Source organism: Natator depressus, chromosome 20 (genome assembly GCF_965152275.1).
Source record: "Natator depressus isolate rNatDep1 chromosome 20, rNatDep2.hap1, whole genome shotgun sequence".
Lineage (NCBI taxonomy): Eukaryota > Metazoa > Chordata > Testudines > Cheloniidae > Natator > Natator depressus.
Genome location: NC_134253.1, coordinates 4,265,450 through 4,293,200, shown reverse-complemented (window position 1 = coordinate 4,293,200; position 27,751 = coordinate 4,265,450). Strand labels below are relative to the sequence as shown.

At 50.3% G+C, this 27,751-nt stretch overlaps 1 protein-coding gene across 1 annotated transcript; it reads left to right on the top strand.

Annotated features, from left to right (window-relative positions):
* The first annotated feature begins 1,254 nt into the window (after window positions 1-1,254).
* CSRNP2 (cysteine and serine rich nuclear protein 2) lies at window positions 1,255-25,776 on the top strand. The gene is made up of 5 exons (XM_074935272.1): window positions 1,255-1,354; window positions 18,373-18,627; window positions 20,078-20,337; window positions 23,200-23,496; window positions 24,865-25,776. Exons 2-5 carry the CDS (start codon window positions 18,477-18,479, stop codon window positions 25,735-25,737), a joined length of 1,581 nt encoding a protein of 526 aa, XP_074791373.1. The 5' UTR covers window positions 1,255-1,354; window positions 18,373-18,476; the 3' UTR covers window positions 25,738-25,776.
* The last annotated feature ends 1,975 nt before the right edge of the window (window positions 25,777-27,751 follow it).

Below are 27,751 nucleotides of genomic sequence, written 5' to 3'. Positions count from 1 at the left end.
ATCCAGCTGTTGCTTCTCAATTCTTGTTTCTTTTTGTAACTAGTTCATGATTGCCTTGGGGTTTAAACTGTAAAGATTATGTTTAATGATCTGTAAGGCTTGGCGATTGCTGTACATGGGAGAATGAGAGAATCGTTTCCAGCCTGGAGACCTCAATGACTGAAAATGCACAGAGGCTACAAGGACCCTTCTGCTAAATGCATCTTTATTGCACATACTCCATCCAGTGGTGATCCAGGATATTACATTACTCAACATTTGTACTCTTTGTAATTGAAGGGTGAGTAATAATATTAAAGCAAAGCTAAAAACCTTTGCAATAAAGGGAATTCATTTTGCAATGCTGGAGACCACACCAGCCTTGTTCCTATCAGCTGTCCGTGCAAGCTCTTTCTGCAGGCAAACAAAGAGCTGTGTGGTGCAGAAGATGAGTACTCAAGGACACAAAGCAGGTAGTGGGGGTGGGGTGGGGTGGGGAGGGGCAGCAGAGGTAGTGTATATTTGGTGGGTTAGTTTTTGCCCAAATTCCTCCCTTGTTGCTTGCACTCTTGATACTTTAAATGTGTGGAATAGCAAAAACTTCACCTTATTCCTCCCTAGGCCCTGCTCTGTGTTGCAAACTTTCACACTATGTGATGTTAAAACTGCAGCTCTGTGTGTGTTATGAATGTGACAGTTTACTTTTAGAAAAGCTTATGCTTCTCACTTTTGCTTTTTTAAAAACAAACAAAACAACCCCAAGCTCCCAGCTGTGGAGCAGCTGGAGAAAAGCCTGACCCTGTTCCTCTAAAGGCTCTACTAGCAGAAGGCAAAAAGGCAGCGGTGGCTCTTTTACAAAAGGCATCTCTTCCCCCAAGCTCCTCGCCAGCCGGCTTGGTTTTTAACCAGCAGGTGCAATAGTGTGTTCTTCCCAAGGCAGCTGGGAAGCCTGATTTTTCCCTTGCAGCTGGGAAGCCTTGCTTATCCCCCTTGCTTGGGGGGCTAATCCTTGGCCTACACTTCCTAGCAAGCTCCTCCTTCCGGACTCCATTTCCCAGCGGCCATTGCGCGGGCCGGGCCCTCAGGACTCCATTTCCCAGGCCGCCCGGGCGGGGGAGAAGGTCACGTGCTCCGGGCTATATAAGGGGAGGCGCTGCGCCGGCAGCCCCATTGTTATCGCGGAGCGGAGCCGGGGCGGGTGTGTCCGGTTAGAGCCCGAGAGCGCCGAGCCGCCTCCGCCCCGCCCCGCTCCGCCCGGCCGGACCCTCCCCCCCCGCTCCCCGTGGCGCGGAACCGCCCGGGAGCCCGGGCCTCGCCCTGCAGCCCCGGCCCGCGCGGCGGGGAGGAGGGAGCGGCGGGGAGGGACCCGCAGCCGGTGAGTGACGCGGGGGCAGTCGCCGCTTCCCGCCCGGGCGGGGGGGCGACTGGGGGCCCCCTTGGCCCCTACTGGGGGCGGGTGGAGCATGGAGGCTCTTTCCCTCAATCTCATTGGGGGGGCGAATATGGGGGGGCTCTTTCCCTCAGTCTCATTGGGGGGGGCTCTTTCCCTCAGTCTCATTGGGGGGGCGAATATGGGGGGGCTCTTTCCCTCAGTCTCATGGGGGGGCGAATATGGGGGGGCTCTTTCCCTCAGTCTCATGGGGGGGGTTTCTCCTCACATCTCATGGGGGGGCTCTTTCCCTCAGTCTCATTGGGGGGGCGAATATGGGGGGGCTCTTTCCCTCAGTCTCATGGGGGGGTTCTCCTCACATCTCCTGGGGGGGATTGGGGCATTTTCCACGTGGGTGGGGAGGCGTATGCGGCTGGAAGGGGTATTGGGGGGGGGGGGAGGTAGGGCATCCGCTCCCCCTTGGGTGGTCAAATAGTGTTGGAGGATAGGTGGGGTGACCCTGCTCCCTTGGGTGTTGGTATGGGGGCTGCGTAATGGGGGGCGTCCTCTCTGCCTGGGATGGGGGGGGCAGGTAGACCATCCCCTTCACCGCTGAATGTTCGGGGGGGGGGGGCTGTCTTATGGGATTACCATTGGAGGGGAAATGTGGGGCTGTGGGGGATGTATCTGGAGGGGCAGGTGAGGCAGCGCCTCTCCTTGGATGGGGTGTTGTGCTGAGGGTTGCAGTGGGGGGCTTTTGGGGCGGGGGGGAGGACATTGGGTTATGCTCCTTGAGTTGGGAGCTGGGAGCGATGAGCTGTAGGGGTTATTGTGGAGCATTCCCTGGCCCAGCCTTACTAGAGACGTTGGGGGTGGGGGGGCAGGATGGATGGAAGGTTGTGACTTTCCTCCTCAGGGAAGGAGGTTGGAGGTATTAAAGCATCCCAGAACGGGCTCTTGGTGATGTGATGGACCCATTCTCTTGTAGGAGGTGCTGGAAAGCATGTTTCCTCACAGGCATCCAGGCCAAGGGGTCAGTGTGGTATGGCATGCTCCCCTCCCCCACCTCCATTTATAGTAGGAGCTAAGGTCACAGAGGGGATAGAGCTGGCCCTGCTGGAGTCTTGCAGAGCCATGGTAACCTTCATGTGCCCCCTCTTTCCTTCTTACTGACATTATCAGGGGTGAGCTGCCCCCTCAGCTTCACGCTACTCTTTCCACCTCTGTCGGCGTGTGAAATCTTTCCCTTTTAAACCAGGTGAGGAAAACATCAGTAAAGCCCAGCAGAGCTAGCGCAGTTTCTGACTCTGTGACCTTACGCCTGTCCTGTTTGAAGCTTGGCTGGAAAGAAGGTCATGGATGAGTATGGATTTCCCTATCATGTTATCCAGCAGTAACCCTAATATCATCAAAGTCTTTGGAACATGACCTTGATGCCCATCAAGTCACCATTGGTGACTTGGGGCTGATCAAGCCTTAAAGGCCTGATTCTGATATTAAACGGGCCTCTATGAGCATCAGCATGTATTGGGGTCACACTTTTTGCAGATGAGCTTAGCTGTGCAGAGGAGGTTCGGTAAGAGCTTTAAAAGGTTTGTCTAGCTGTAGCATTTGTGAAAGATAGTATCTTTAGGGTGCATCTACACTAGGAAAATTCAGGCTATGTTTACCTCTGGTGGTAGCAACCATATAAGCTGTAGTGTAGATGTGGGACAGGTATTTCTACCATTGTCATTTTGATACAGTGGTGAATATAAATAAATGTGTCTCTTGAGTATGCTATAACTTTCACCATTGCTACTACTGGTGGAGAATGGAGGGTCTGTATCTTCCATGATCTGATGTGAATCTTGTGGCTCACCTGTTGTTTTAATGAACAGACAGACTGAGCCCTGATCTCTGGCATGTCAGCCCTACTAGAATTAGAGCATGGTGTGTGAAATAAAATAGCCACAAATCTGAATGGCTGACAAAGGATGATAGCTGAACCCAGTGGGAAATCCTGACTGGTTTGTAAACAGCCTGGGCAATAACTGCTGAACTCTTGACATTTACCAGGAAGCTGTCTACTTTGTGCATTTTCTTAGGGGTTGTCCCCTCACAGTGGCAAGTCTCTAATCTGGTGTGTAATTAACCTATATTCTGTGGCTTGCTGACATGGGTTTTTGATGACACTGCCCTAGTCAGCTATGTAGAAGCTATTTGAGGTCTTGACTGGGTTCTCTCTGCTCTCACTACACTTCAGAGGTCAAACTCATGGATGTGCATCATCAGATGGTGATGGGAATCTTACTGGTTATTCACATTCTTGTTGCCAGCCTCTAGTTTGATACTCTCAACTTCTGGAACCTGCGCAGAGCTTTTCATGCTTTATTCCTCCTTGCCTCCCCCAGTTGAAATGGTTACCAAACACACTGTTCTAGCCCTAGCTAGTTAAATAGAAGTTGATGATTGTACTTCAGAAGCAGTTCCCTCAATCAAACCCAATGCAAATCCCTTTACCATGTGTATATCAAATACATTCCACAGGCTTCTTATTAGGATGCATGCCCTTGTAAAAGGGGTGGGGTGCTTTACTTGCCTTTAGGAGGAATGGTCGACATCGGGTTAGATTCTTTGTGGTTGCTATTTCTTCTCTGGCATTACAATCATTTCATGGTGTTTGTTGTGTTCGGTATTGTGCCTTGGAGTGTTGTATAATCTAGACTCCCTGGTATGCTGGAGATGTGTAGACCACACACATTTGTCTGGCATTCGCTGAAGCAAGCCACTTTACATTTATTCTGAAACAGTTTAGAGTATCTACTACTCTGCATGCTGGCACAGGTATAGAATTGTTCGTTTTATATCTAATGCAGCTACTGACACCTGGCCAGTGAGAGCAGCTGTAGTAAGGGCTGCTCTAGTGTATGTGTTGCTTTGTGGCTTTCCCTGGTGTTTGTGGAGGTCTCTAGATGTTGAGTAGTAGGTATTTACGGCTCTTTCCCAGACCCTCAGCATGTTTCACTGTTCTCTCTCTGACATCACCTTACATCAGTGGGGTGTGTTGCTCTGCAGTGATGGTGCCGTGTCATTCTGGGCAATGTTATTCCTGCTGCATAATTGGTAACGAGTGAGATCGTAGTCTGGGATCTTGGGTGAGCTTAGCCCACAGCAGAGGGGTGTGAACCCCTTTCTCTGGAGGCTTCAACTTGGAGGAATGTGAGCCTCCCTCACCCATTTGTTTAAAAAAAAATAAATCCTCCCCCTTAAAATAGCTGCTGGGAGCAGCCTTGCTTCTCTCAAGTAAACGTGAAAGCGCAGGCCAGTTCCTGTTCTTATTGACTATTCCTCATGTCTTAAAGCTGCCTTGACTGAAGAAAATTGGAGTTTAACACTTCACAGCATAAAATGGGGCCTTTCTGAATTTCTGGACTGATCTGATTGAGCATGATCCATTCTTAAAGGTGCCCTGTACCACCTAGAGCAGGAGTGTGGAGTTCATTCTGTGGATAGGGATGAATCCCACATCTAATTATGGTCTGTATACCAGACTAAACATTGAGGCCTGTGTGTTGTCCTTGAGCCGCAATGGGGCTGCCACTGATGTCAATGGCAGTGTGCACAACAATATGGAACTAAAAGTTTAGTTGTCATTTTATTGTTCAGTACCTTATTATCATAGAGAGCATCACCCTGTGGGAGAATATGCTCCCCTTAAGATCCCTGCAATTTCTCTTTTCTTCCTCTTCCTTTCTCTTCTTCCCGTCCTCTTCAGGGAACTCATCCTTTCTTCCCCCTTCCCCATCCATCTGCTAAAATGACCAGTAATGAAATAAAGTGCTGTCAGCACTGGCCTAGTTAACACTCCTGTGAGACTACTGCAGGGCAGGGAGTTCACACTTCTCTGAATCATTATTTCTTCTTCAAGTGATTGGTCCCTATATGTATTCCAAACATGAGTGCCCATGTGCACAATGCACCGGAATCAGGTGGTTTTCTTAGCAGTGTCCATTGACCCCCGCCCCCCACCAGTGTCCCCTCATGCTCACAGCTGAGGGTATAATAGGCCGTACTGGTTGATGCCTCTTCAGTTCCCTCTTACCACCATATGGCCAGAGTCTTAGCTTGCTAAGAGAGTGATCTGCTTTCTGTTTCCTGTATATAGTTGTACATAGTTTTTTTAGTGGTTTAGAGTTCTTCTTAGATAGTGTAGGTTTTCTCCCCGTTTGGGGAAACGGGCTTTAAGAACCATGCCTCTTGCCCGTGCTCATTTTCTGTGAGCGACAAGCACCAGAGTTGCCTCTACTGCCTTGGCAAGGCCTATATCACAGCCCGCTGTGCTGTTTGTAAGTCCTTTGCACCTTGAATATGGGAGGCTCGAGAGCTTAGCCTCTGGAAATTAATGGAAGAACCCATGCATCCCAGGGCGCACCCAGATCCGGGACCCGCAGAACCACCGGTACAGAGACCATCACAGGTGGTGAGTACCCTTCTGAGCACCTCCCAAGCTCTGGATCCATTGGTACCGAAGGTGATGGGCAAGCCTGCCATGAGGGTAAAAAGCATGGACACGGGCATAAGAGCAGATCCCCGTCCCGGATTGCCCAGCGGTTCCTCCCTGAACCCCACCAGGTCAGGTGAGAGGTTGCATGTGGATCCGGCTGGACCAGCTTCCAAGCTGCACCACATTGAGAGCAAGGCAAAGCACAAGTGGGATCTGGTCGTACCGACAACTGTCTCAATACCCCTGCCGGCACCCTCACCAGCACGCGCACTGTCCGTCATGCCATTGCTTCTAGGCTTATCAGATCAAGCAGCACCACTGGTGCTGCCTGGGCCCTCTGCCGTGTCCAGGGGGACACCATGCTCTCCTGGGCAGTTGGAGCCTCTGCTCTTGATGGAGGAGCTGCTCCTCTATACCTACTTTCTCTGCTCCTCTCCGGACCCCCACTTGCCACGGTACTTCCCTCTCCGGCGGATGAACCTTTGCTGCCACTGGAGGAGCATGTCCCGTTGCCATATCACAGCCCTCTGATACCAACAGTTCACCACAACCACCTGCTTGACCCAACCCAGCAGCAGTTGAAACAGCAGTTTTGACATGCAGGTCGAGAACTGCAAAGCTCCCCCAATATCTCCTGCGGCACCCCCTATTGTCATTGCGGGCCATCTTCCCCTATTTGCCCACAATTGGGGCAAGCTCACATGGACAGCTGGGTACTGGAGATCATCCATCGTGGATACTCCATAGAATTCTTATAATTTCCCCCTCATCATTCTCCACCCAGGACTTCCCCTGGGAACCCATCCCTTCAGCGCATCCTCCCACAAGAAGCAGACGCTCTGCTTCTCACTGTACTTCCTCATCCCGAAGAAGGGTGAAGGGTAGCACCCCATTATAGATCTTTGGGCACTCAACGCCTTTATCAGGAAATCCAAATTCCATATGGTGATGCTGACATTGATTATCCCAATGTCTGGGGCCTGGTTTGCGGTTATCAATGTGAAAGGTGCCTACTTCCATGTCGGCATTCACCTGACCCACCGGAAATTTCTCTGCTTCTGCGTGGGCCACCGCCGTTACCAATTCTGAGTCCTCTTCCTCAGCATAGAGACGGCTCCATGAGTCCTCAACAAAGTCTTTGCCATAGTAGCAGCACAGATGCGCTACCTTGGCTATTCGGTGTATCCCTACCTAAACGACTAGCTCCTTTGTCGCGCTATCCTGACAAGAACTCACCTCTGCCATCCTTGCCCTTTGTGCTCTCCTCACATCTCTGGGTATTTGCATTAACGAGGAGAAGGCAGATGATCGACTCCATCGCAGCACGAGCCTTCACTCTGGAGGACCTCTTTGCAACGCTGACAGCTATGATTGCGGGCCTCTGCCACAGCCCGCGCACCATGGTCCACCATTCTCTCCCTCCTTGGACATGTGGCAGCCTATACCTCCATGACACCACACACACTTCTACGTATGCGTTGCCTCCAACTGTGGCTCCTCTACAGACCCCAGAAGGACCATTTGGAAGCTGGGGTTGTTGTCCCCCACACGGTTCTGGCCTCCCTTACCTGGTGGGCTTATGGCTCCTCCCTAAGTTCTTCCCAAAGGTGGTGTCAGAATTCCACCTCAATCAGTGCATCCACCTCCCTGTCTTCTGTCCCAAACTACACAACTCCCTGCACTCCCTCAACGTCAGCTGTGCATTGGCATTCTACCTCCATAGAACCCGTGCCTTTCGTGCATCAATGAATCTGTTTGTAGCCATCGCTGACCAGTCCAAGGGCCAGGCTCTCTCTTCCCAACAAAATCTCCAAATAGGTCTCTAGGTGCATCCGTGAAGGCCACATGCTATTCAACATACTGCGACCTGATAGAGTTACAGCACGCTCTATGCGAGCACAAGCAGACACTTCGCCCTGCTTAGCGGACATCTCGTGGCAAGGCATCTGTTGTACAGCAACATGGCACTCCATACACATATTCACATCCCACAATGCCATCGCCCCAGGGGCAGCTGTGGATGCTGCAGTGGGCCACGCCATAGTACAGACTGCACTTCCTCTTGCATCCTCACACCCACCTCCACAATGATCACTGCTCACTACTCACCCGCATTTGGAATGCATATAGGGACCCTCAGTCGAAGAGGAGGAGGTTATTTACCTGTAACTGGAGGTTCTGCGAGATGTGTGGTCCTATTTGTATTCCAATACTTGCCCTCCATCCCCTCTACTGCGGACTGGACTACTCAGCAGTAAGAGAGTCACTGGAGAGGCGCCGACCCACAAGGCTAATCTACTCTCTGCTGCGAGCACGAAGGGATGCACAATGTGTGTGCAGGTCAACGGGCATTGCTAAGAAAACCTTCTGGCACATGGTGTGAATGTGCACCCGTGTTTGGAATACTAGGGACCACACATCTTGAAGAACCTCCACTTACAGGTAAGTAACCTCTTTTTTTTGGATGCCCGTAGACTCTGAAAGGCAATGCAAGATTTGGGTACACTTGGATCTTGATTCAAAGGTTTTCTTCTTAGACGTGGGCTAGAAACTGCCTTTTTTTAGCTTTAAAGCTAAAGATCCTGACTACCTCATGCAGCTGACATAAATGCAGCAGGTGGACTGGGTGTTTGACACTCGTGGCCTAGAGCAAAGATCTATTCTAGGAGTCATGCGAGAACAGATTTGACTTTTGCCTTTTATCCTTTACAAGCTGCTTATTTAAAGACAAAAAATTAAAAGGACCCAAAGTTGCCATGTTGGTGTGATCAGTGTCTTGTATTCCCACAGCTGCTTTATGTGTAAACATGACCAGGCCAGCCACTGCATTCTGCAGGGTGAAAATCTGCCCTAAGCAAAAAGGTTTTCAAAAATTACGCTGCTGTGTTTTTTGGTTTTGTTTTTTTTGTTTGTTTGTCTTTTTAAGAAAGAAAGAGATGCTGATACAGTATAAGCTTTCCAGGCAGTTGGGCATGGGGCAACCCCCAGAATCTGAAGCTTAAACAGTCCCTCAGCTGAAACTCTATGGACTGAGGGAAGGGAAGAAATAGTAAACTTTTTTCTGAATTAGGAAGTGGCACTATAGTGAGTAGCCAGATACCGATGAGTAGCAGACTTGAGGGATCTGGCTAAGGCTATTCCTACAGCCAGTGTGTGGGGGAGAGGACCAAATAAAAGATAGGAAATCTATCTGATGAGGAAATAACGAGCAGAGGTACCCAAAAGGCTTGGGGTTGTAAAGAGTTTCCCTTGAGTCACCCCAGGGGCTTGAAGGTTTGGAGCCTTCATTTCCACTGCATGTGGTATGAATGAGATTACTCCATGGAAGTCTTGACTCAGGCGAAACGAGGTTCAGTGTCTGCCTTATAATGAAGGTTTAGAGAGTCTTACAGCTTGCCTACATCGGGAAATTCACCAGAATAGCTATAGCAGAATAAGCTATGGCTCCCCATGTGGACACATGTTTTTATTCCAGAACAGAAAACTTTATTCTGAAGTAATCACTGTGCTTCCAAAGATGAAGCATTGTCCTGAAATAGCCATTTTTATTCTGGTATATTGTTCCCACAAGGGGCACTATTCCAGAGTAGCTTCTTCTGCAGGAGCTATTCTGGTCAATTTCCCCATGGAGACAGACCCTTAAGCAAGTAGGAAACCAGTCTGTAATTGTATCTCAAGTAGATTAGAAGCTCTCAACCCTTTGTTATGGATGTGCCTTTGTTATGGTCCTGGGTGTCAGCTATACCCAGGTCCCTACAGAACTACTCCATTTTGGTTACAGGAAGAATAGTTTCTCATGTGAACATGGGAGATGAAGGAAGCAGGGAGGACTATGGACATGAAGCTGCTTTTCCTCATTAAAGGAGAAAGCGCTCCCAAGTTCATTCTGGTATCTGGTATTCATTCTGGTATTTGGTCCCAGCCAATGGCCTTAAGGAACAATAGTGATGCCTTTTTATGTGGCTAGTGTTGCATCTAAAAGAATTCACTCACCTGCTTTCCTGGGGATTTTTCTGGCATGTTGACCTGAGATCAGTGAGAATGGATGGATTGGGACTTGCTGTCATATATTCCTCCCCAGACATTGCTTGGTGGGAGTGCATTCGGTATTTTCTGTACTGCTTTTGCCAACAGGAAGTCCTTGTGAATGATCTAAGCATTCTTTGACAGCTTTCCGCCTCCAATGGTGATCCGTCGATGGAAGGATTTCTAATTGTGACTGAAAGCTGGAGTCTGGTAATGGGTGCTAAATTTATAATGGATTATGAACAAGTAACTAGGGTCTCCAGCTACAGTGTGTTACTGATAGGGCCTCATGGATCTTCTGCTTATTAATCAGCCCAGTACTAACTAGCTTTGAACTGGTAGCCATTAGCTTTCTTGAAGACCTGGGACAAAAGAGATGCCATGAGAAGTTCTGTGCAGCCTTTGGGCATGTTAGCCTCAAACTTCTTCCTGGTATGGACCACATGTTAATGCAGAGGCTACCTTGGAGACATCCCTGTCCTTGCATTTCTTATCATGTGGACCTCCATCTCCCCTTCTGTTCATGGTAACTACCCTGAGGCAACCACAGCAATTGCTGACATCGAAGGCTTAATGTTTTCAGCTTCTTTGTATGCCATTTATTAAATGGAAACAAGAAGAGTTGATATGGTGTGACCAGCCATGGAACACAGTATGGAAACGTTTGTCCTTGGCTGGCTTTTCGTAGTGGAGTTCCCTTGCCAGTTGCCACCTTCAGTGATAGAATTCTTCTCTCATGTTGAATTCACCACCCTAAGAGCAGGCCACGCTCAAAAATCTTGGTGTGCTGGCACTAAGCTTTCCTCCTCCTATCTCTCTGCGCATACCTGCCTATCCTCCCCTCCACCCCAAAGTTTATGGACCCCATGCCTTTTAATTTATCTATCTGTGCTCACCATCTTGTCCTGAGTGTCAACCTTTAATTACATCAAGGGCATTGTCTTTGGTCCCCCAAAGTCCCTGCTCTGCAGCATTCTGCATCTGCCTTCTCTTCAGTGCGAAACGGGACCATTCTCACCCCCTCCTCCGATCTTGCCTTCCACTGGCACTCTTTATTTTCTCCCTCTGAAAACTCTGCATGGATTTGCTCCAGCTGACCTTGTAGCCTTGGTCTTCCTGTGCTTTCCCGACTGCTCTGCGCCTTCACGCAAGCTCACCACTCTTGGCATAAGGGCCTTCACCATTGCAGCTTTAACTGTATCCAACTCTTAAAGCCGTTTGTCTTGAAAGTTGTTACCTAAGACGACATTTTATATTTTAAAAGCAGTCACTTTTGGGGTATGAATTGTCCCTTCTTGCTTCTGCTGGAAGTAGCACTTGTCCTGCTCTGATAACATACCAAAATCCTAATCCCACTGAATAGCCCTAGTGAATGTGGAACTAGAGTGTCTCCTAATAGAAAGATGCTATGGGAAAGTTTCTTAAATGTTTCCCTGGTGCCAGGTTTTGGCATACGGTACCTGCCAGCCCTGCCCATGTGCCCATTCCCTGTAGAGAGATTAGCAGGTGCGTGTCTCTTGGGCTGAAAGGCTCCAGAGGTCTCTGTGCGACCTGCCGCGGTGTGTCTCAAATGTTTTTTACAAGTGCATTTTCTGTAAATTCACGTAGTTTGATACAGTGAATGAATGAAACTGGCCTTTTCCTCTATCCTGCAGAAAGGATGTGCGTGCTGGGCAGGGACAGCTGCCCTCCCCTGCGTACCGGGGAAAGGAATTGAGCTGATGAAGAACAAGCTTATCTGGGTAGATTGGCTAGTGTTCCAGGATTAGCTGGAATTCTCTCACTGCTCTCTCATCCTCCCTGGCACCCTCCTCAAATTCATCTTTGCTCCCCCTCCAAAGAAATTTACACACACCCCCCCCCACACACACACAAAGAATCTACTTTGGTTCTGCTGGCCCCTTTGTAAGGAGTCTTTCACTGTTCAGCGCCTGCTGCTCTCTTCTGCCTTTCCCATCAACACTTTGTTCCCAGCACCACGGGGCTATTCAGAAAATACTTGAAATTCCTTCCTGTAATGAGAAGCAGGTGATCTAACCCACCATTGAACCGTGGATCTCCTTTTTAGGGGACAGCCTTAGAGCCCCCTTCTGTTTCTGCCAGGGTCTGGTGCTGCAGAAGGGTCCAGGGCATATCACATGTGGTTTGCTATATTATTCCTTTTTTTTAATTATTATTATTTTTTAAAGGCCCTGTAAGGCGAGTCTTGGAGAATGAGTTGTAGATTAATCCTTTCCACTGTGCATGGGCTTCTGAGTAAACCAGCAGGACTGCAAACAATGGCGTACCAGGGAGTAGCAGACAGGATGCTGCTGTTGACCTCTTAACCCCTCGGTGGAGAAACTCATTAGGATGAGAACCCAAGTGACTGACTTCTGTCAGGCTGTATGCCGGAGGAGGCAAGCTCCACCTACACTAATGTGTTGCTGAGGGAGGCTAATTCAGAGGTGCACTGGAATCCGGAGATTCAGTGGAGTTTATTGTTAGTTAAATTCTTGGCCGTTTGCTTTCCTTTCTCCCCTAAGGAGAAATCAGGTCACTTAATACTCAGCTGAGGTAACATGCTAGCCCCAGACGTGAACAGGGCCATGTGCTGCAAAAAAAAGACGGTCTCTTTTAGCACTTGTTACCAGAAGCTTCTTTTCTTTCTTTTCCTCCCTGCCACCCATGAAATATTTTTCAGTGTCTCTCGCCTTCTGTGGGTGATGAGTGGAAAAGGAGGAGAGATGCCATTGGGCCCTGAGTACAGTTTCTGCTAGTTGATTGTGAGGAAGGGAGCTTGATCTGCTTCTGCTGTTGTCTTGTCCCACGATGATGATATCGGGGCACGAAGTTTGAGAATGAAGTTGGCAGTTCTTACGGCCCCTTTGTAAGATCTTGATCCAAGGTGTCAAATCTGAAGAGCTTCAACTTCCCCAGTATTCTTCTGGATGCCCATTACATATACATGCATGATGTCCTAGGGGGCAGACGCCTATCTGTTGACAGCTCTGCTAGAAACTGTAAAAGGGGATGGGTCAGTTTCCCTGTATGCAGTAGCATCGTGTTTCTGAACCCTCTTCTGCAACTTCGGGTGGGAATATGATTGCCAGAGCCCCATTAGCCAGAGATTTCTTCTGGAAACACCTCAGTATCACAATGAGGTGGGAGATGGATTTTACTGTTGAAAGGAGCTTGTTTCTTGGGGGCGGTGGTGTCCCCCTTCTTCAGACTCCACCTTATGGTTTTGACTTGACTTCCTCTGCCCTTTGCCAATGTGTCTCTTTGCTCCAGCTGTCTCTGTCCTCCACACACCAGTGTCATTGCCTCTTACTATCTTCTCCTTGCCCTGTTCCTCTCATTCCCCTTCCTTTCAATGTCCCCTCTTCATTCACTTTCCTTTCCATTTAGGCCCCTCATCCCCCCCCCCCCAAAAAAAAAAAAACTGTGGCACTAACATGCTGTTTGGTGCCATCCCATTGTTCAGTCTGCTGTGTTGTTCTACCCCTTCCCCCACCTCATTTCTGTCTTGTCTATTTAGACTGTGAGATCCTTGGCAGGGACTGTCTACTACTCTGTGCAGTGCCTAGCACGGTGGGGCCCCTGTTCTTAGTTGGTTCTTAAGCACTACTGTAATAAAGAAGACGAAAAATAATTTACCAAATTTGATCACACCCAAGGTCCATCTAGCTTGGTGTTCTGTCTGCCAGCAGTGGCCAGTGCCGTAATTTTCAGAGGCAGGCATAAATACCGCCAGATGTGGGATAATTTGCTCCCCCTCACACACTCCACATGACCTCTAATAGAGATTGGCTCAAGCCCTGAAGCATGATACTTAATATCCCTTCCAACATTTTTGTTGTCATTAAGTAAGATAACACTGGACATTCTCGTTATCCATATAAATTGTATCTCAATAGGCAAGATGGCAGGAGTAAAATTTTTGGGAGAGACCTGACTGAGATGGAGGTGGCTTGAAGGGGATGGAAGAAATTTCCTGTGTTGGTGAGAAGATGACGAGGGGGGTACTGAGGCAGGCGTCGTTAGCATTGCGAAGGGAGGTGGGAATGTGAAAGAAGATCAGGTCAGATGTAGGCAGGAGCTTTGAGATGCAGAGCTTTGGAGGCAAAGGCAGACCATGTGAAGGGGATGCGCAGTGCAAAGGGGAGTGGGTGGAGCATCTCCAAGGGGAGAGGTGATATTCTGGTCAAACAGGTGAGCAGGATGCCTTTGGCAGCAGCAGCAATTTGGAGGGATTCATTAGTCCCTTGGAAGCATCTGGACCTCAGTCCAGTTAAATCAGTGCAAACCCTTGTGTAGACACTGAGTTTTGGTTGAAGAAGGGCTTATTTCAGTTTAGCTTAAACCAGTTCCAAATCAGTTTCAGCTAAAATGAAACAAGCCTGGCTTAAATCAAAATAAGAGCATCCCAGCAGCCTTTGGCGCTGGGTTAACTAAATCACTTTAACATCCCACCTCTTCAACTGGTGTAACTCTGCTTATAGGCAAACCTGAGGATGCTACTGCTCAGCCTCCTGGGAGTAATTTGATATTTGCAAAGCGCTCGTTGACTTCATAGCTTCTCCTTTTCTGCTGTGTCAGCTGTATGAGAATCGCAGGTTTTTACTCCGCTTGTTTTTGGGGCGGGGGAGCAGTCTCATTTCCTCTTGATTTTTGAAGAGGTTGGAGGCCCCCAGAATCCTGGAGCAAATCCATGCACTTTTAACCGTTCGGTGCAGGGAAGAGTCCGAAGCTGGAGGCTAAGGGGTGGGGCTGCTCCCCATTTTGTTTGAAGGAATCGAGCGTGGAATCATTTGATTCCCCCAGAAAGCTCCGTCCTGCAGTCAGAAGCCTCTTGCCTCTCCTGCAGTCGGCTGACATGTTTTTCAAACCCATTTGTTCGACTTGTTGTCATGGGAACAGTTGCTAGCTTGTTGAAGGGAATAGACAAGTGCAGAGAAGACTGAGGGGAGGGGAAGGCTGGGTGGGTGGGTGTTGGGCTCAGGATCCCAACCCTGCTCTGGAGAAATTAGTTTAAAAACTATCCTGAACATGTGCAATGGTCTGAGCAAGGTGTAAAGGGTAAGATCACTCTCCTTGGCTTGTTCTGATACAGTTGTGTTATGGTTTGAATGGCACTTCCTATAAACTCCAACCTGACTCTCTGAGGAGGAGATCTCAGCATTTGGCTGGCCGTATCACATTCTCCTGCCCGTCAGTCCACTTCCCCATCACACCGCACCTCTGAAGACAAAGGTCTGTATGTCTGGGTCTCTCTCTCTTGACCCTGGCAAAGATGCCTTATTAAAAAGCATAAAGACTCTCTCTCCTATCTAGCTCTGAGGAGACTGTCAGCTGCCCCAGGTTTCCCCGGGGTATTCTGTATTCATCTGCCTCCGAAGAAGGACACAGATCAAAGTCATTCTGGTCCAAATCATCCGTATCTTGGTGACCCATGCCTCTAAACATCAGGCACAAGAGAAAGGGTGCCTGTTTCACACTGCTGTGCTGTTTCTTGACTTGGCAAGTGAGCACTGCTTTATAATGAATGTCTCTCTGCTTGAAGTGGGGATGAGGAGAGAACTACCCACTTTGAGTCAGTCTCTTCTCCCCACTGAGTTTCTGAAGTGCCCGGTTTGTTAACGAGGCTGGGTGTGTGGCCTTTCCAGGCTTTGCATAGCCTGGGGCCTGTGCCCTCCTGTTAGGGCATGCTGGTGGGAAGATGAGGGGGGAAACATGCATGAACCTTTTTTTTTTGGAGCAGAGAAATACAGCCTCCTGTAGGCTTAACATCTTTCAACTCCTAGGATTTGGATAGAGCAGCTGATCTGACTGGAATTAGTTTAGGCCGCACTCTATTATAGGCAGGGCTAGTTAGTGGTTTGTTCCTAGAACAGTCCCCAGCTCTGCTTTTAGTGTGAAAATCAGCTAGGAAGACCGCGCTGAAGCTGAGAACAATGCTGCTGATAGCAGCTGGTTCTACTTTTTCTCTGTTCAACTCTAGTCCTAGTGTTAATAGCAAATACAGTATAAACCTGTGACCTGTTACACTGGTCTTCTCATGAGAGCACTGGATCCTAAAACGAGAACTTGATATAATCATGGCTGCTTTTGTGTATAGGAGCCCCCGGCCTCCTGTGATGCCACTTCTAAACTAAGGCCTTGTCTACATGAGAGAATTGAATGTGTTTTACCTTAAAGGGGGTGATTTTAAACCAGTGTAGTTAAACTGGCACAAATGGCTGTGCGGACTCTTGTATTTTGATTTCAGCCAGGCTTATTTTCATTTAGCTTATGTCAATTAGGAATTGGCTTAAACTAAACCAATAGAAGTCACTCACTCTTAAACTGAAATAAGAGTGTCTGTCTATGCAGGGATTTATACCAGTTTAAATAGATTTGACAACTGATCTAAACTTATATATAGGTGTGACTTTCTTACATGTACATCATGAGAAGAGTCACTCAAATTGCAGTAAGTTATTACATAGCTCATGATGTGTGCTGGGAATTGTGTTCTTGGGTATAGTAGAATCACGGTTTTATTTATTTATTTATTTTTTGAACACCAATCTTGTATACAACCAGTTATATGAACCATTTTTCCCAATGGAGGAAAAAATCACATAATGAAAGGGATGTCAGTGAAGAACAAGTTGACATCCCTTCACATCCCAGTGCCTTCAATGCATTGGAAATTGCTGTGCAGTGGTTTGAAGGACAAGAAGAAAACAATGCAGTGCACCAGATGGCAACTTATGCACTAAACCTACTGTAATTTTGAGATGTCCAATTCCATGAACTCCTCAATCCCAATTATTTAGTAAAATAGGGGCTCTGTTGTATTTGTGGAAGCTACGGGCTCTTATCTATGGGCTTGATATTCAGCTAAACATGTGCCATATGAACATAAGAACCGCCATACTGGGTCAGACCAAAGGTCCATCTAGCCCAGTATCCTGTTTTTCGACAATGACCAATGCCAAGTGCCCCAGAGGGAATGAACAGAACAGATAATCATCAAGTGATCCATCCCCGGTTGCCCATTCCCAACTTCTGGCAAACAGAGGCTAAGGACACCATTCCTGTTCATCCTAGCTAATAGCCATTGATGGACCTATCCTCCATGAACTTATCTAATTCTAAGCCTTTGCCATATGCCTTTCTTTCTACTGTGGGACTCATGCAACGCTCCATTTTTGTGTTAGCTTCACGCTTACAGTCTTCCCCTAGGCCTTGTTTTAAGAGTGAGATTCTCCCATAGTTACAGAGCAGAATAGACAGAGATGGTTAGATAAGAATAGGAAGAATACCTGGGCAGGGTTTGCTGATCCTGTTTCCTCTTCTATGGAATACTTTGAAATCTTTATAGCTTGTATTCCTCAATATGTGGTAAACATTGTTCACAGTCTAACATATTAGTCACTATTATGTAAAAGCTAGGTGACAGGTCCCTTCTCTCTGTGACCGTCAATGCAGAAACTGAGTAATCCTAAAGTTAAGAACATAAGAATGGCCATATTGGATCGGACCAATGGTCCATCTAGCCCAGTATCCTGTCTTCCGACAGTGGCCAATGCCAGGTGCTTCAGAGGGAATGAACAGAACTGGTAATCATCAAGTGATCCAGTGATGGGTGGGTTAGTGCTACAATATGTCGAAGTCTCTTCTGAACCCTTCTTGATATGATTCCTCTGTGCTAATTTGGCCACCAGTTACATTCGATCACCCCAGTGGCTTAGGTCCAGCTGATTCTAAGTATGGAACCTGTTTGATTTAGGCTTCCGGTCCAGCTTCCTTTGGTGGTTTGTGGGCATGCCTTTTTCCTCATCATATCTTCATATGCGACACATAAAGCAGGAACAGACTTTTCTCCCAGTCAGCTGAGTGTATGGGACCACGTGTCTGACATGTAACATGTTGAGGAACAGAAAACCCAGCTGGCATCTAAAAGTGTAAATAACTTAAACTCCATGCAGGACTTCTGTCTTGGCAAGTCTGTAGCAAAGGAGGCATTCAACCCTCCCACGGTTCTGTTATGACAACTCTGTATGAGCTTTAGTGTAGTCCTCCCTCTCAGGCCAAGAACAAGTGGTGTGTCGATGGTCCAAATGGTCCCTGTGGGCAGCAGAGTTTGCTGGAGTCCTGGCACAGAGAGTTCTCTTAAGCCAACACACAAGGCAATAGAAAAGGCTAATCATTTAATGCATAAACATCACTGTAGCACTAAGGGTTTGCCACTGCTGCTTCTCAAACAGTGTGCTGTTACTGGGGCTTGTAACAGCAAGTTTTGGGGGTCTCGATGCCCCAACTTGGAAGAGCAACTGCTAGGAACTCAGCCCAGTACCCCCTTTCCAAGAAGGCGTTTGGCAGTCACGGCAGCCGTGCATGCTGTGGAGATATGGGGCCTGCTGTACAACAGCCTGTAGGTGCATCAGTGTAAGCTCAGGGCCGTAGTAATACAGACAGAAGCTTGGCTTGGTGCTGGTGGATTGCTGACTTTCTCTCCCCTATGCTCCCTGTTTATCCCCAGGTACCCGCTGAGCCTCTGCGATAGCCCTGGGGCTGGTGTTGGAGTTCTTGCAGCTGACCTCTCCTTTTTTATGCTCTTTGGCTCTCCATGCGAGCCAGAGACAAATGGATGCAATCGCCAGTGGCAGCCTCAAGAGGAAGTTCGAAGATGTGGATGTGGGCTCGCCCATCTCCAACTCGGACGATGAGATCTCCAACAGCGACAGCGCCGACAGCTGTGATAGCCTCAACCCGCCAAGCACCATGGGCTTCATACGTGAGTGGCTGAGCTGGTGGACTGGGGGGTGTTTCTGCAGAGCCGCTCTGTGGCGTTTTGTTTGTCTGACCTCACGGATGGACCCAGCATATGGCTCGTTTCACGTCACACAATTTGGTCTCACTAGCATGAGACAAGTGCAGATCACACCCAGGGGAATGCTGGTGTCCATGCTTTGTGGGCTGAAAACATAGTCAAATGGGTTCTGTCTCTGTCTGCCCTTTCATCTTCTCACACTTGGCTCAGATAGATGACCTTGCCTGAAATTGGACTGCATGGATGCTAACAAATGGTGTGGGGGGGAAGCATGGATTGCATGACAAACTGTCTCCAACCAAGAGCACAGCTGAGATGCTTTTTTTTAATTTCCCTGTGCAGCTAACTCTCTTCCCTGAGACTCTCTAGGGATGCTTTAACATTCAGCATGGAAGCTGAGAAAGCTTACCAGCCTGACCCTAAAAGATGATCCCTGCTTAGTGCTCCAGAGGAAAGTGATAATGCTAGGAGTATTGTCAATTACCCACTGGTGGTTGGGAAGGATCGGAGGAAGTAGAAATTCATAATTCCCCATCAACCCCAAATTTACCATCCCTTTAAAGAAATCACTATCAATTTAGCTTATTTGAACACTAAAAAAAATAGTTTGGATTAGAAATTCGCTTGCCCTGAATTATTATTAAAAAAATTGATTTTTAAAGAAATTTGGAAGGGATTTTTCTGTTTTTCCCCCCCGTTTGGAAAGGTCTCCTGGAGGTGCCCAAAAGCCAAGCCATCAAGCCTGTTCGGCCTTGGCTCTCCCCTCTCTTCAGTTTCAGCCTCGCTGTTCACAGTGGTAAACCCCTTGGAGTGTCAGAGAAGAGGGGCGTGCTGTCAAAAAAAAGCCTGGTGGTTCTGAGTATGGATGAAGTAAATAAACTGATAAATATGAGCAAGAGTGAATGAGTGTTTCCAGTAAAAGGAATTTTAGGGCTTACTTGCCAGAAATCTTCAAATGGAAATGTGATTTTTCCCCTTGACATGCTCCCTCTAACCCTATCAGACATTTACAGCCAGAGAGAGGGTCAGTATCCCTGGGACTGGCCTCCCTTCCCCCACTCCCCAAATAGGGTCTTCTGAATGTAACTCTTGCAAAGCCCTAGGGGAGGGTAAGGCATTTCCACGCATGAATTCCTCCTCCGTGAGGTCCAGGGTATGGCCTGCTCTGGAAGTTGGCAGCCAGTCCTGATGGACGCAGACATCCCACTTATCCCTCTCCCTCCCATCCTTGTACCTCAGATCAGCTGATCAGCCTTTTCAGGGGCCTATGCATCAGCAACTCAGAGCAAACCCGCCAGGGTTCGTGCATCTGCTGTGTCATGGAAGAGCTGGGGGTGGTCGTGGCATGAGTAGGGTCCATCCAGAATCCCATGCGCTCGCCCTGTGTCTGACGCTTCCTTCTCTCTGCTCTCAGCCACATCCATCTTGAAGAGGCAGAAGCAGCTGCGCAGGAAGAATGTGCGTTTCGACCAGGTGACCGTGTACTATTTCGCCCGGCGCCAGGGCTTCACCAGTGTGCCCAGCCAAGGGGGCAGCTCCCTGGGCATGGCCCAGCGCCACAACTCCGTCCGCAGGTACACGCTGTGCGAGTTCGCCCAGGAGCAGGAGGTGAATCATCGGGAGATCCTTCGGGAGCACCTCAAGGAGGAGAAACTCCATGCCAAGAAAATGAAGGTATCACTGACAAAGAGGGGGGAGCGGGAGGGGTAAAGGCGCCTAAGAACTCAGTGACTGCTGTGAGAATCCTCAGTCCAGGATCCTCTGTCTGGCCAATAGCAGCTGCTTTGACGGATGGTGCCTGAAACCCAGCAGCTGGGCAGGCATGTGATAAGTAGCCCCCAGAGGAAGTGTCTTCCTAACCCGCCCCCCCACCCCGGTAGCATGAGGGCTTGACTTAAAGCCTGAAGTAGGAGGGCTTAGATTCCTGCCAGAGATCTTTTAGTACTTACTCTTATAACTCCGGATATTCCTGTCACTGTAAATATGCACTCCTTTTTTAATCCAGTTTGAGCTCTTGGTGTCAATGGCATCTGATTGGAAAGGGGTTCCACCAGCTGCGTGTGGTGTGAACCGGATTTCTTTCGACCTCATTTTAAAGTATGCTGTCTTCCGCCATCACTTGTCTCTTGTCCTCACGTTCTGAGAGCGGGCGGATAGAGGCGCCTGGCTGCCCTTCTCCAGACCGTGCTTGATCCTGCATCATTCCGTTGCTGTTGGCATAGGGAAGGCAGATCGGACATTGCTATTCACCCCTTCTTGGAATGCAACTGCCCGGTGGGGGGTGGATCTGTGACAGCCAGTTCTGGAGGGATTGGGACCCAAGTTGGGAAGAGCGAGATGCGGGGGTGGGGATGATGACTGAGCTTCTTAGGGAGCAGCCAGAGGTAATTTTTTGTCTCAAGTCATCTACTTTTCTCTGTTGTGGGTATTGACCAGAGTAAACAAATCTGTGATGGGGCATGGCCTGCGGCCTGGCAGAGTTCTCCCAGTGGTGCGGCTGCAGCCTGGCACGCTAAGAGACAAGATCCTGGCTGGAGCTAAACCTCCTCACTCAGCCTGGCACTAGGTTGTCTGAAAACTTGCCCAATTTCCATCCAGCTTCTAGAGATGAGGCACAAAGGAGACTTGATCAGTGGGGCATGCTATCCCCAATGGGTGGGTACCTGGCCTGTGCCCTGGGGGAAGGAGGATTTGCCTAGAGACTGGACTTCCCTTACTGAATGGACGTGTCTGTCTGCAAAGCTAGCCTTTCAAATCAGCCTCTTGCTGCCATGGCAACCTGCTTGGCAAACGGTCACATATCCATCCAGCCTTTAAAGTGCACGCCTCAAACTAGGGCTTTCCCTTACTGGGGCATGTGGCTGCAGGGTGGGTTATGTGGGGCAGATAAACAGGTGCAGAGAGACAGGGCAAATGGTGAGTTGGGGTCTGCAAAGCACCTGCAGCCAGTGCAGTCACGAGCAGGAAGCAAGTGGATTTACAGCCACAGGACTTGAACCAGACCCCTGTCCCTTGCCCCAGTGCAGCTACTGTCCCAGGAAAAAGGACTGTGATCCTGGGGGCCTGGCATGAGCCATCAGTGGGCAAGGGGCAGTGTCAGTACTTCCCCAGTGGCAAGCAGGGCTATAGAATTGCCATCTGTTGCAGGGAACCTCCTGGATTGCGGAGAATGAAGGTGGAGTTGCTCTGACTTCCATGGCTCCTGAAATGAGCATTATTAAGCTGGAGTTATTGCATCATGTCTCTCTCAGGAATTTTCCTTCTGCCTCTGCAAACCTGTGGCTTGTCTGATGAAAGCAGCAGCCTCTAGTGTATTGTCATGTATCCAGCAGCAGCTTCTCCATCATGCCTGCATTAGGAACTCTGATTCTTTGCATTTAAAATATAAATGGGGACGAAAAAAGCCCCGGCCATAAGAACACACTGTATTGTCGGTTTCCAAGGGTTTGGGGAGTAGAAGGAATGAAAGAGAAGCTGCTGCTCAGCTCTGTATTCCTGTCGGCCCGATCAGGGAGCGTCCTTCATTTCTGTAATGGAAGAGGATTGGGGGCAGAGGGTTCAGGTTTTCTTCAGCTGCTCTGGGGGACAGGCCTGATGTGTGGGTGGGGCCCGCGGCAGCCCAGGAGCCTTATCTGTAACTCGGTTGCCCTGCTGAAGCCACACACATTGATATTCCTTTAGGATCCCGGGTGCCGGGTCGTGGCACCTTAGCTGCTTTTCAACCACAGCAAGCTGGGAGAGACTTCACTTGCCTGCTCTCCAACAGACGATGCCATGTATGCTGCATCTGGCCCATGGGGGTGCTGCTGCTGCTCCACTCTGCTCCTCTCCTGAGGGGCCAGATATTTTAAGACACGGCGGCCTCCTTTTATCTCCCCACTTGCAGAGGCTGGGGAAGGGCAGCCCGTCTCCTCTGACCTGAGTACAAATTCCTTCCCCAGCACATCTCCAGTGGGTCAGCGCAGACGGTGCCCTGCAGGCTATCACAAGCTGAAGGGTTGAAAGCTGGCCTGGCCTGGCCTAGCAAGGAGCTGAGGAGGGGAAAACCTGGGGCCTAGTGGCGAATCCACTTGCGTGCGGCAGCTTGTTTGTTCATGCTGACTGGTCGCTCAGATCCCCCTGTGAAGCTGATGTCCTGTGGAGGGCTGAGTCCCCTGCCTCCTGCTCCAGTTGTGTTGGACAGCTGAGTGAAATGGCATTTTGGCTGTAATGACCTTGGGGCGAAGGGGGGGGGGCGGAGGACAGGCCCAGTGGTACATGAGGCCTCTGCATGGGTGGGTGGGGATGAGCCAGTAGGTGACTGGGTCAGATGATGCTGTGCAGGGGGAAATTGGGAGGAAAAATCTTTCTCAGCATCTGCTGCTGCTGTTGAAGGTCCCTAGGTGCGTGGTCCCAGCTGAGTCTCCCCTTTCCCGGCAGATCGCTTCTCCAAGAGGTAATGCTAGCAGCTGTCTCACCAGGCATGTGCTGGGGCAGAGCGCCAGGCCTTGTGCCCAGGGCCCAAGCCAAGGACTAACTCTGCCCGTGTCTCCCCAGCTGACGAAGAATGGCACAGTGGAGTCGGAGGAGGCAGACGGCCTGACCCTGGAGGATGTGTCAGACGACGACATTGACGTGGAGAATGTGGAAGTGGACGACTATTTCTTTCTGCAGCCGCTGCCCACCAAGCGGCGCCGAGCCCTGCTCCGGGCCTCCGGGGTTCACCGCATCGATGCTGAGGAGAAGCAGGAACTGCGCGCCATCCGCCTGTCACGAGAGGAATGCGGCTGCGACTGTCGCCTGTACTGCGATCCTGAAGCCTGCGCTTGCAGCCAAGCTGGAATTAAATGCCAGGTCTGTTGGGGCAACTCTAGGTAGCACCTGGGTCTGGGCTGATCTGTGCTGGATTGCGTTGGTGCATCTCTCTGGCTTGGTTTGTCTCTAGGCTCAAAGGCTGTGGGTTCAGTTTCTGTGCCAGGTCTCTGGCTTATCCCCAGTGCTGAGCTTGCAGGGCAGGATGGGAGCTACCCTTCAGAGAAGACCTGCATCTGCGTGGTTCCAGGGGCTGCTGTGCAGGGCAGCTCCCAAACTGAAGGTGGTAACGGCCCCTTCTTGCAAATCAGAGGCATCCCAGGGTGTGGAGGAGCTCTTAGGTCTGCAGCATTGGCTGCGCTGAGCGCCTCCCTGCCCTGGAAAGAGCTCTGGGGACCTTAGAGGAATAACACATCAAATCCCTACTCTGGTTAGGTGGGAAGAAGATTCCCCATTAGCTGGGGTGCCGTCCCTTCCCTTCCCTGCCGCCCCCGCCCATGGAGATGAACCCCCTGTTCAGTCTGACAGAGATGATGGCTGCAGCAAAGAGCCAGTAATCAGATGCTGATGGTGTCTGCCGGGTTGAGATCTGGGTTTGGGACCAGAGACTGCCCAGGTATGTGGCAGGAACTGTGGACTGCACTGGCTCCCCCTGCTGGCTGACTCATGTAGCACACCGATGGCGCCTTCTGGATAGAGGGGAAACCAAAGTAGTGGGGGTGGGGTGGGCAGTTTGGCATTTAAGGGTCAGAAATGGGGACAAGGGAGTAAGAGTGGAGTGACCTCCCGCTCTCCCCATCACCACCAAACACCTGGGGTCCTTGCATCAAAGCAGGGATCCCCTGAATATACTCATGAGAATCCAGGGGTAAAGGGCCAGACCTGCTGTTAGGGTGGCCTGGCCCCTCCTGCTCACTGGGCATTTGAATCTCTGGTTGTTCCCATGATGGTGAGACACAGAGGGGTTGTTCCTGGTTAGCCCCACTGTCCTTGGCTGGGTGCAGAGGGAGCAGTGCTGGCCATTGTCCATTGATCCCTCCCGTCTGATGAGAGCCACAGCAATGTGCCCTCCTCTCCCCACCCCCGTCACCTGCCAGCCCCTCTTAGCCACGTGCTCAGGTGGGAAGAGGCAGGCAGATGCTGCAGGGTCACCTCACACTCCCCAGGTTTGGCTGGGGATGTGGAGCTCTGAGAAGGACCAGGCATTAGCCTGAGGGGTTCTGGCAAGGTTAATGGGGGCTGCACTTATGGGCTAGTTAATGGTTTGTTGTAGTGCGGTGGCATACACAACCCTGTGCATGTTTCCTTCAGCTGAGGTCTGACCCCGAGTGCTTTCCCTGGAGAGGTGCTCATGCCATGTCACCCTGTTGTTGTCAGCTGCGGTCTCACTGCTCTTCCCTTTACTCCCAGGTGGATCGCATGTCCTTCCCGTGTGGCTGCTCCAGGGACGGCTGTGGGAACATGGCCGGGCGAATAGAATTTAATCCCATCCGGGTGCGGACTCACTATCTCCACACCATCATGAAGCTGGAGCTGGAGAACAAGCGGCAGGTGAGCCGGCCCCAGGCCCTGGAGGAGGAGTCTCTGCACGGCTCCGGCAACGACTGGCTGGGAACACAGCCCTCGGAGACGCAAGACTTCCAGGAGTTCATGGCGGAGAACGAGACAGCCGTCATGCACCTGCAGACGGCGGAGGAGCTGGAGAGGCTGAAGGCTGAGGAAGACTCCAGTGGTGCCAACATAGAGAGCTTAGGAGTGTGCATCCTTGAGGAGCCTCTGGCCGTGCCCGAGGGGCTGTGCCCAGGCCTACCCACGCCAATCCTCATTCAAGCCCAGCTCCCTCCGGGCTCGTCTGTCCTGTGCTTCGCAGACAGCACCGAGCAGGCAGCCTCGGCTGTGGCCGACCAGTCCTACTTGAACAATGGGCCGCTGGTGTACTACCAGGTGGACCAAAGGTCCGTGCTGGGGGTGAAGGGCGAGAGTGGCACGGAGGAGTCGGAGGTGCCCTCTCCTTACACAAATGAGAAAGATCTGAGCGTCTTCTCCGTCCCCGTGGCCTCGCTGGTGCCTTGCAGCAGAGCCGTGGCCCCGAGCAAGACGGAGACGGGGAAAGTAGCCGCCTTGTCTCTGGAGCCCTCCCTGCCCCACGAGAGCTGCAGGGCAGCCGCCTCTCCTCCGTTCCGTACAAACGCTCCATCGTCTGGACCAGAGCAGGCCCCAGAGAGAGCGTGTGAGCTGCCTTCCCCGGAGGAGCGCTCCCTAGGGCCCGCCCTGGCCGTGTGACCCAGCCCCTGGCCCCTCCACGTGCTTTCTCTGATGTCTATTTATTGACAGATATTTTATCGAGTGGCAGTGGCCACTGAGGATTATTTAAATGGGGTGGGGTGGGGTGGGGGAGCCGGGCTGCTTTGTACATATGATTTAAAAGAAAACCAATGAAACCAAGCGCTTGTGGCAGTCTCTTGAGAGGGTGGGGCATCACGTCTAATGCTGGAGGTGCTGCTCCATGTGCCAGATGAGGGAGGAGGCTCAGCTGAGCTCCCTCCCATTTGTGGAACTGGGTGTCTCCCCTCCCCCCACCCCCACAGGGACCATCCTATGTGAATCTGTGTCCGTCTCCTATAAGCAATAGTGCGAAGCTGCCTCTTGTTCCTCCCCTTCGAGCACCGGACTTGGTCTGTGGGGCAGCAGGGATGCCTTTCCGTGGTTGCTTCCCCCCGTGATCTCGAACGTGTTTGTGTGGCAGAGTCTCATCCTGCTTCTCATCCCAGGTGAAACTGACAACATTCCTACCGTACTGTCTGCTTCAGCACTTGCCCTTGGAACCTCCTGTCTGGACCCCTCCCCAGCAGCAGAACAGCCTGGGCTCTCCGCTCTCTCCCCTGGTAGCTGCCACCCTTACCTTGCCCCGAAGAGATGGCTTTCTATGGATCAATCATCCTCCATGACTGGTTACGTTTACTCTTTCGGCATGCAACCATTTTATAAACTAACACCCAGCTTAGAGTCTCCTGCTTCTCAGTAGCTTTGTCCTGGCCCCGCCCTTACTGCCTCCCAGCACTGCATCACCTGCCCGTTATGGGCTTGATGGAAACCATTCATTTTTAAGTTTTTTTTTTAATGTGCTGAATGTTTACTGAGCCATTCTGTGACCCATTGCCTGTAACTGATACTACAGTCCCTGTGCTGGGCTGTAGGCTCCCTTCCCTATGGCAAAGAAGGGAGCTCCCTCTTTGGACCTGGACTACTCCAATGGAATTGATCTTCTCTGTGGAAGTATGAAAGTTGGATGGTAAAGACTGGTAACCTGGTGGAGACAGACGGGAGGATGCCACCTGACTGTTTCCTAATCAAGTCCATGTTTTCTGTTTTAATTGCACAGGAAGTGGAGTGGGGAGGGGGAAGACCAAGAACATGATCCACATGCTCACCTTAAAAAAAAGCTTCCTGCCACCCGGTCGCTTAATAGTGATCCTCTGTCCTGGCTCGGTCTAAACTGGAGGGCGAGAGGTTTGCATGCAATGGAATTGCAGCTTTGGGTGACTGGGTGAGCAGCAAATATTTCCACTCCTGAAAGAAATCGGCCCTTTCCCTACTAGGGCTGTCTGTGAATTCAGCAGAGATTGCAAAGGTGCAATACATTGGTGGCAGAGAAGGTGCTGTGCTCTGGGCTTGCATCCCAGCCTGGTGCAAGGAGGCACATAGTCATCATTCTAATAAGCCACAGCATATTCCCCAGACTCTGGGGGAAAGGCGAAATCTTCTCAAAACTGCCACAATTCCTGTCCTAACAGCCCATGAACCCTGCCTTCCAGGCAGGTAGCAAAAGCACTTTTCTCCCTCGCCTCACAGGCATCTTCCCTTCTGTGGCAAAAAGCTGGTACAGACCCTGTCCCTAAGTCCCCTCATTCTCCTGGCCCAAGGAGAACACATCCAGGACCCAGTTGTATTTCTCTGCACTGTACTTTCTGAAAGGCCAGGACCCAGCACAACTGCAGTACTAAACTTCTGCGAAGAGCAGAAATACCTTTCCCTTCTCTTTCAGACTCATGGAACCTGCCGGGCTGCCGAAACAGTCTCGTCCATTTCACTTTTCCATTACAGATTTCTCCCATAGTAAGTAGCTACAGCACTTATTTGTGCTGGAAGGATACTAAGCAGTTGGTGGTGGGTCAGCTACATGTTAACGCCTTGCTGGATTTCTAGGGTGAACAGAGCTGTGTTTTGGTGACTGGTATTTAAAATTCCCTTGCTGCCTGACTTCTTCCTGGCGCAGTGAGCAGTTAGAAGTGAATGT

Bases quoted from the DNA above. Each gene is read 5' to 3' on its own strand.
- CSRNP2 (XM_074935272.1), top strand. From the start codon at position 18,477: ATGGATGCAATCGCCAGTGGCAGCCTCAAGAGGAAGTTCGAAGATGTG. The intron at 20,338-23,199 runs GTATCACTGACA...GTGTCTCCCCAG, and splicing joins TCCATGCCAAGAAAATGAAG to CTGACGAAGAATGGCACAGT. The intron at 23,497-24,864 runs GTCTGTTGGGGC...CTTTACTCCCAG, and splicing joins AAGCTGGAATTAAATGCCAG to GTGGATCGCATGTCCTTCCC.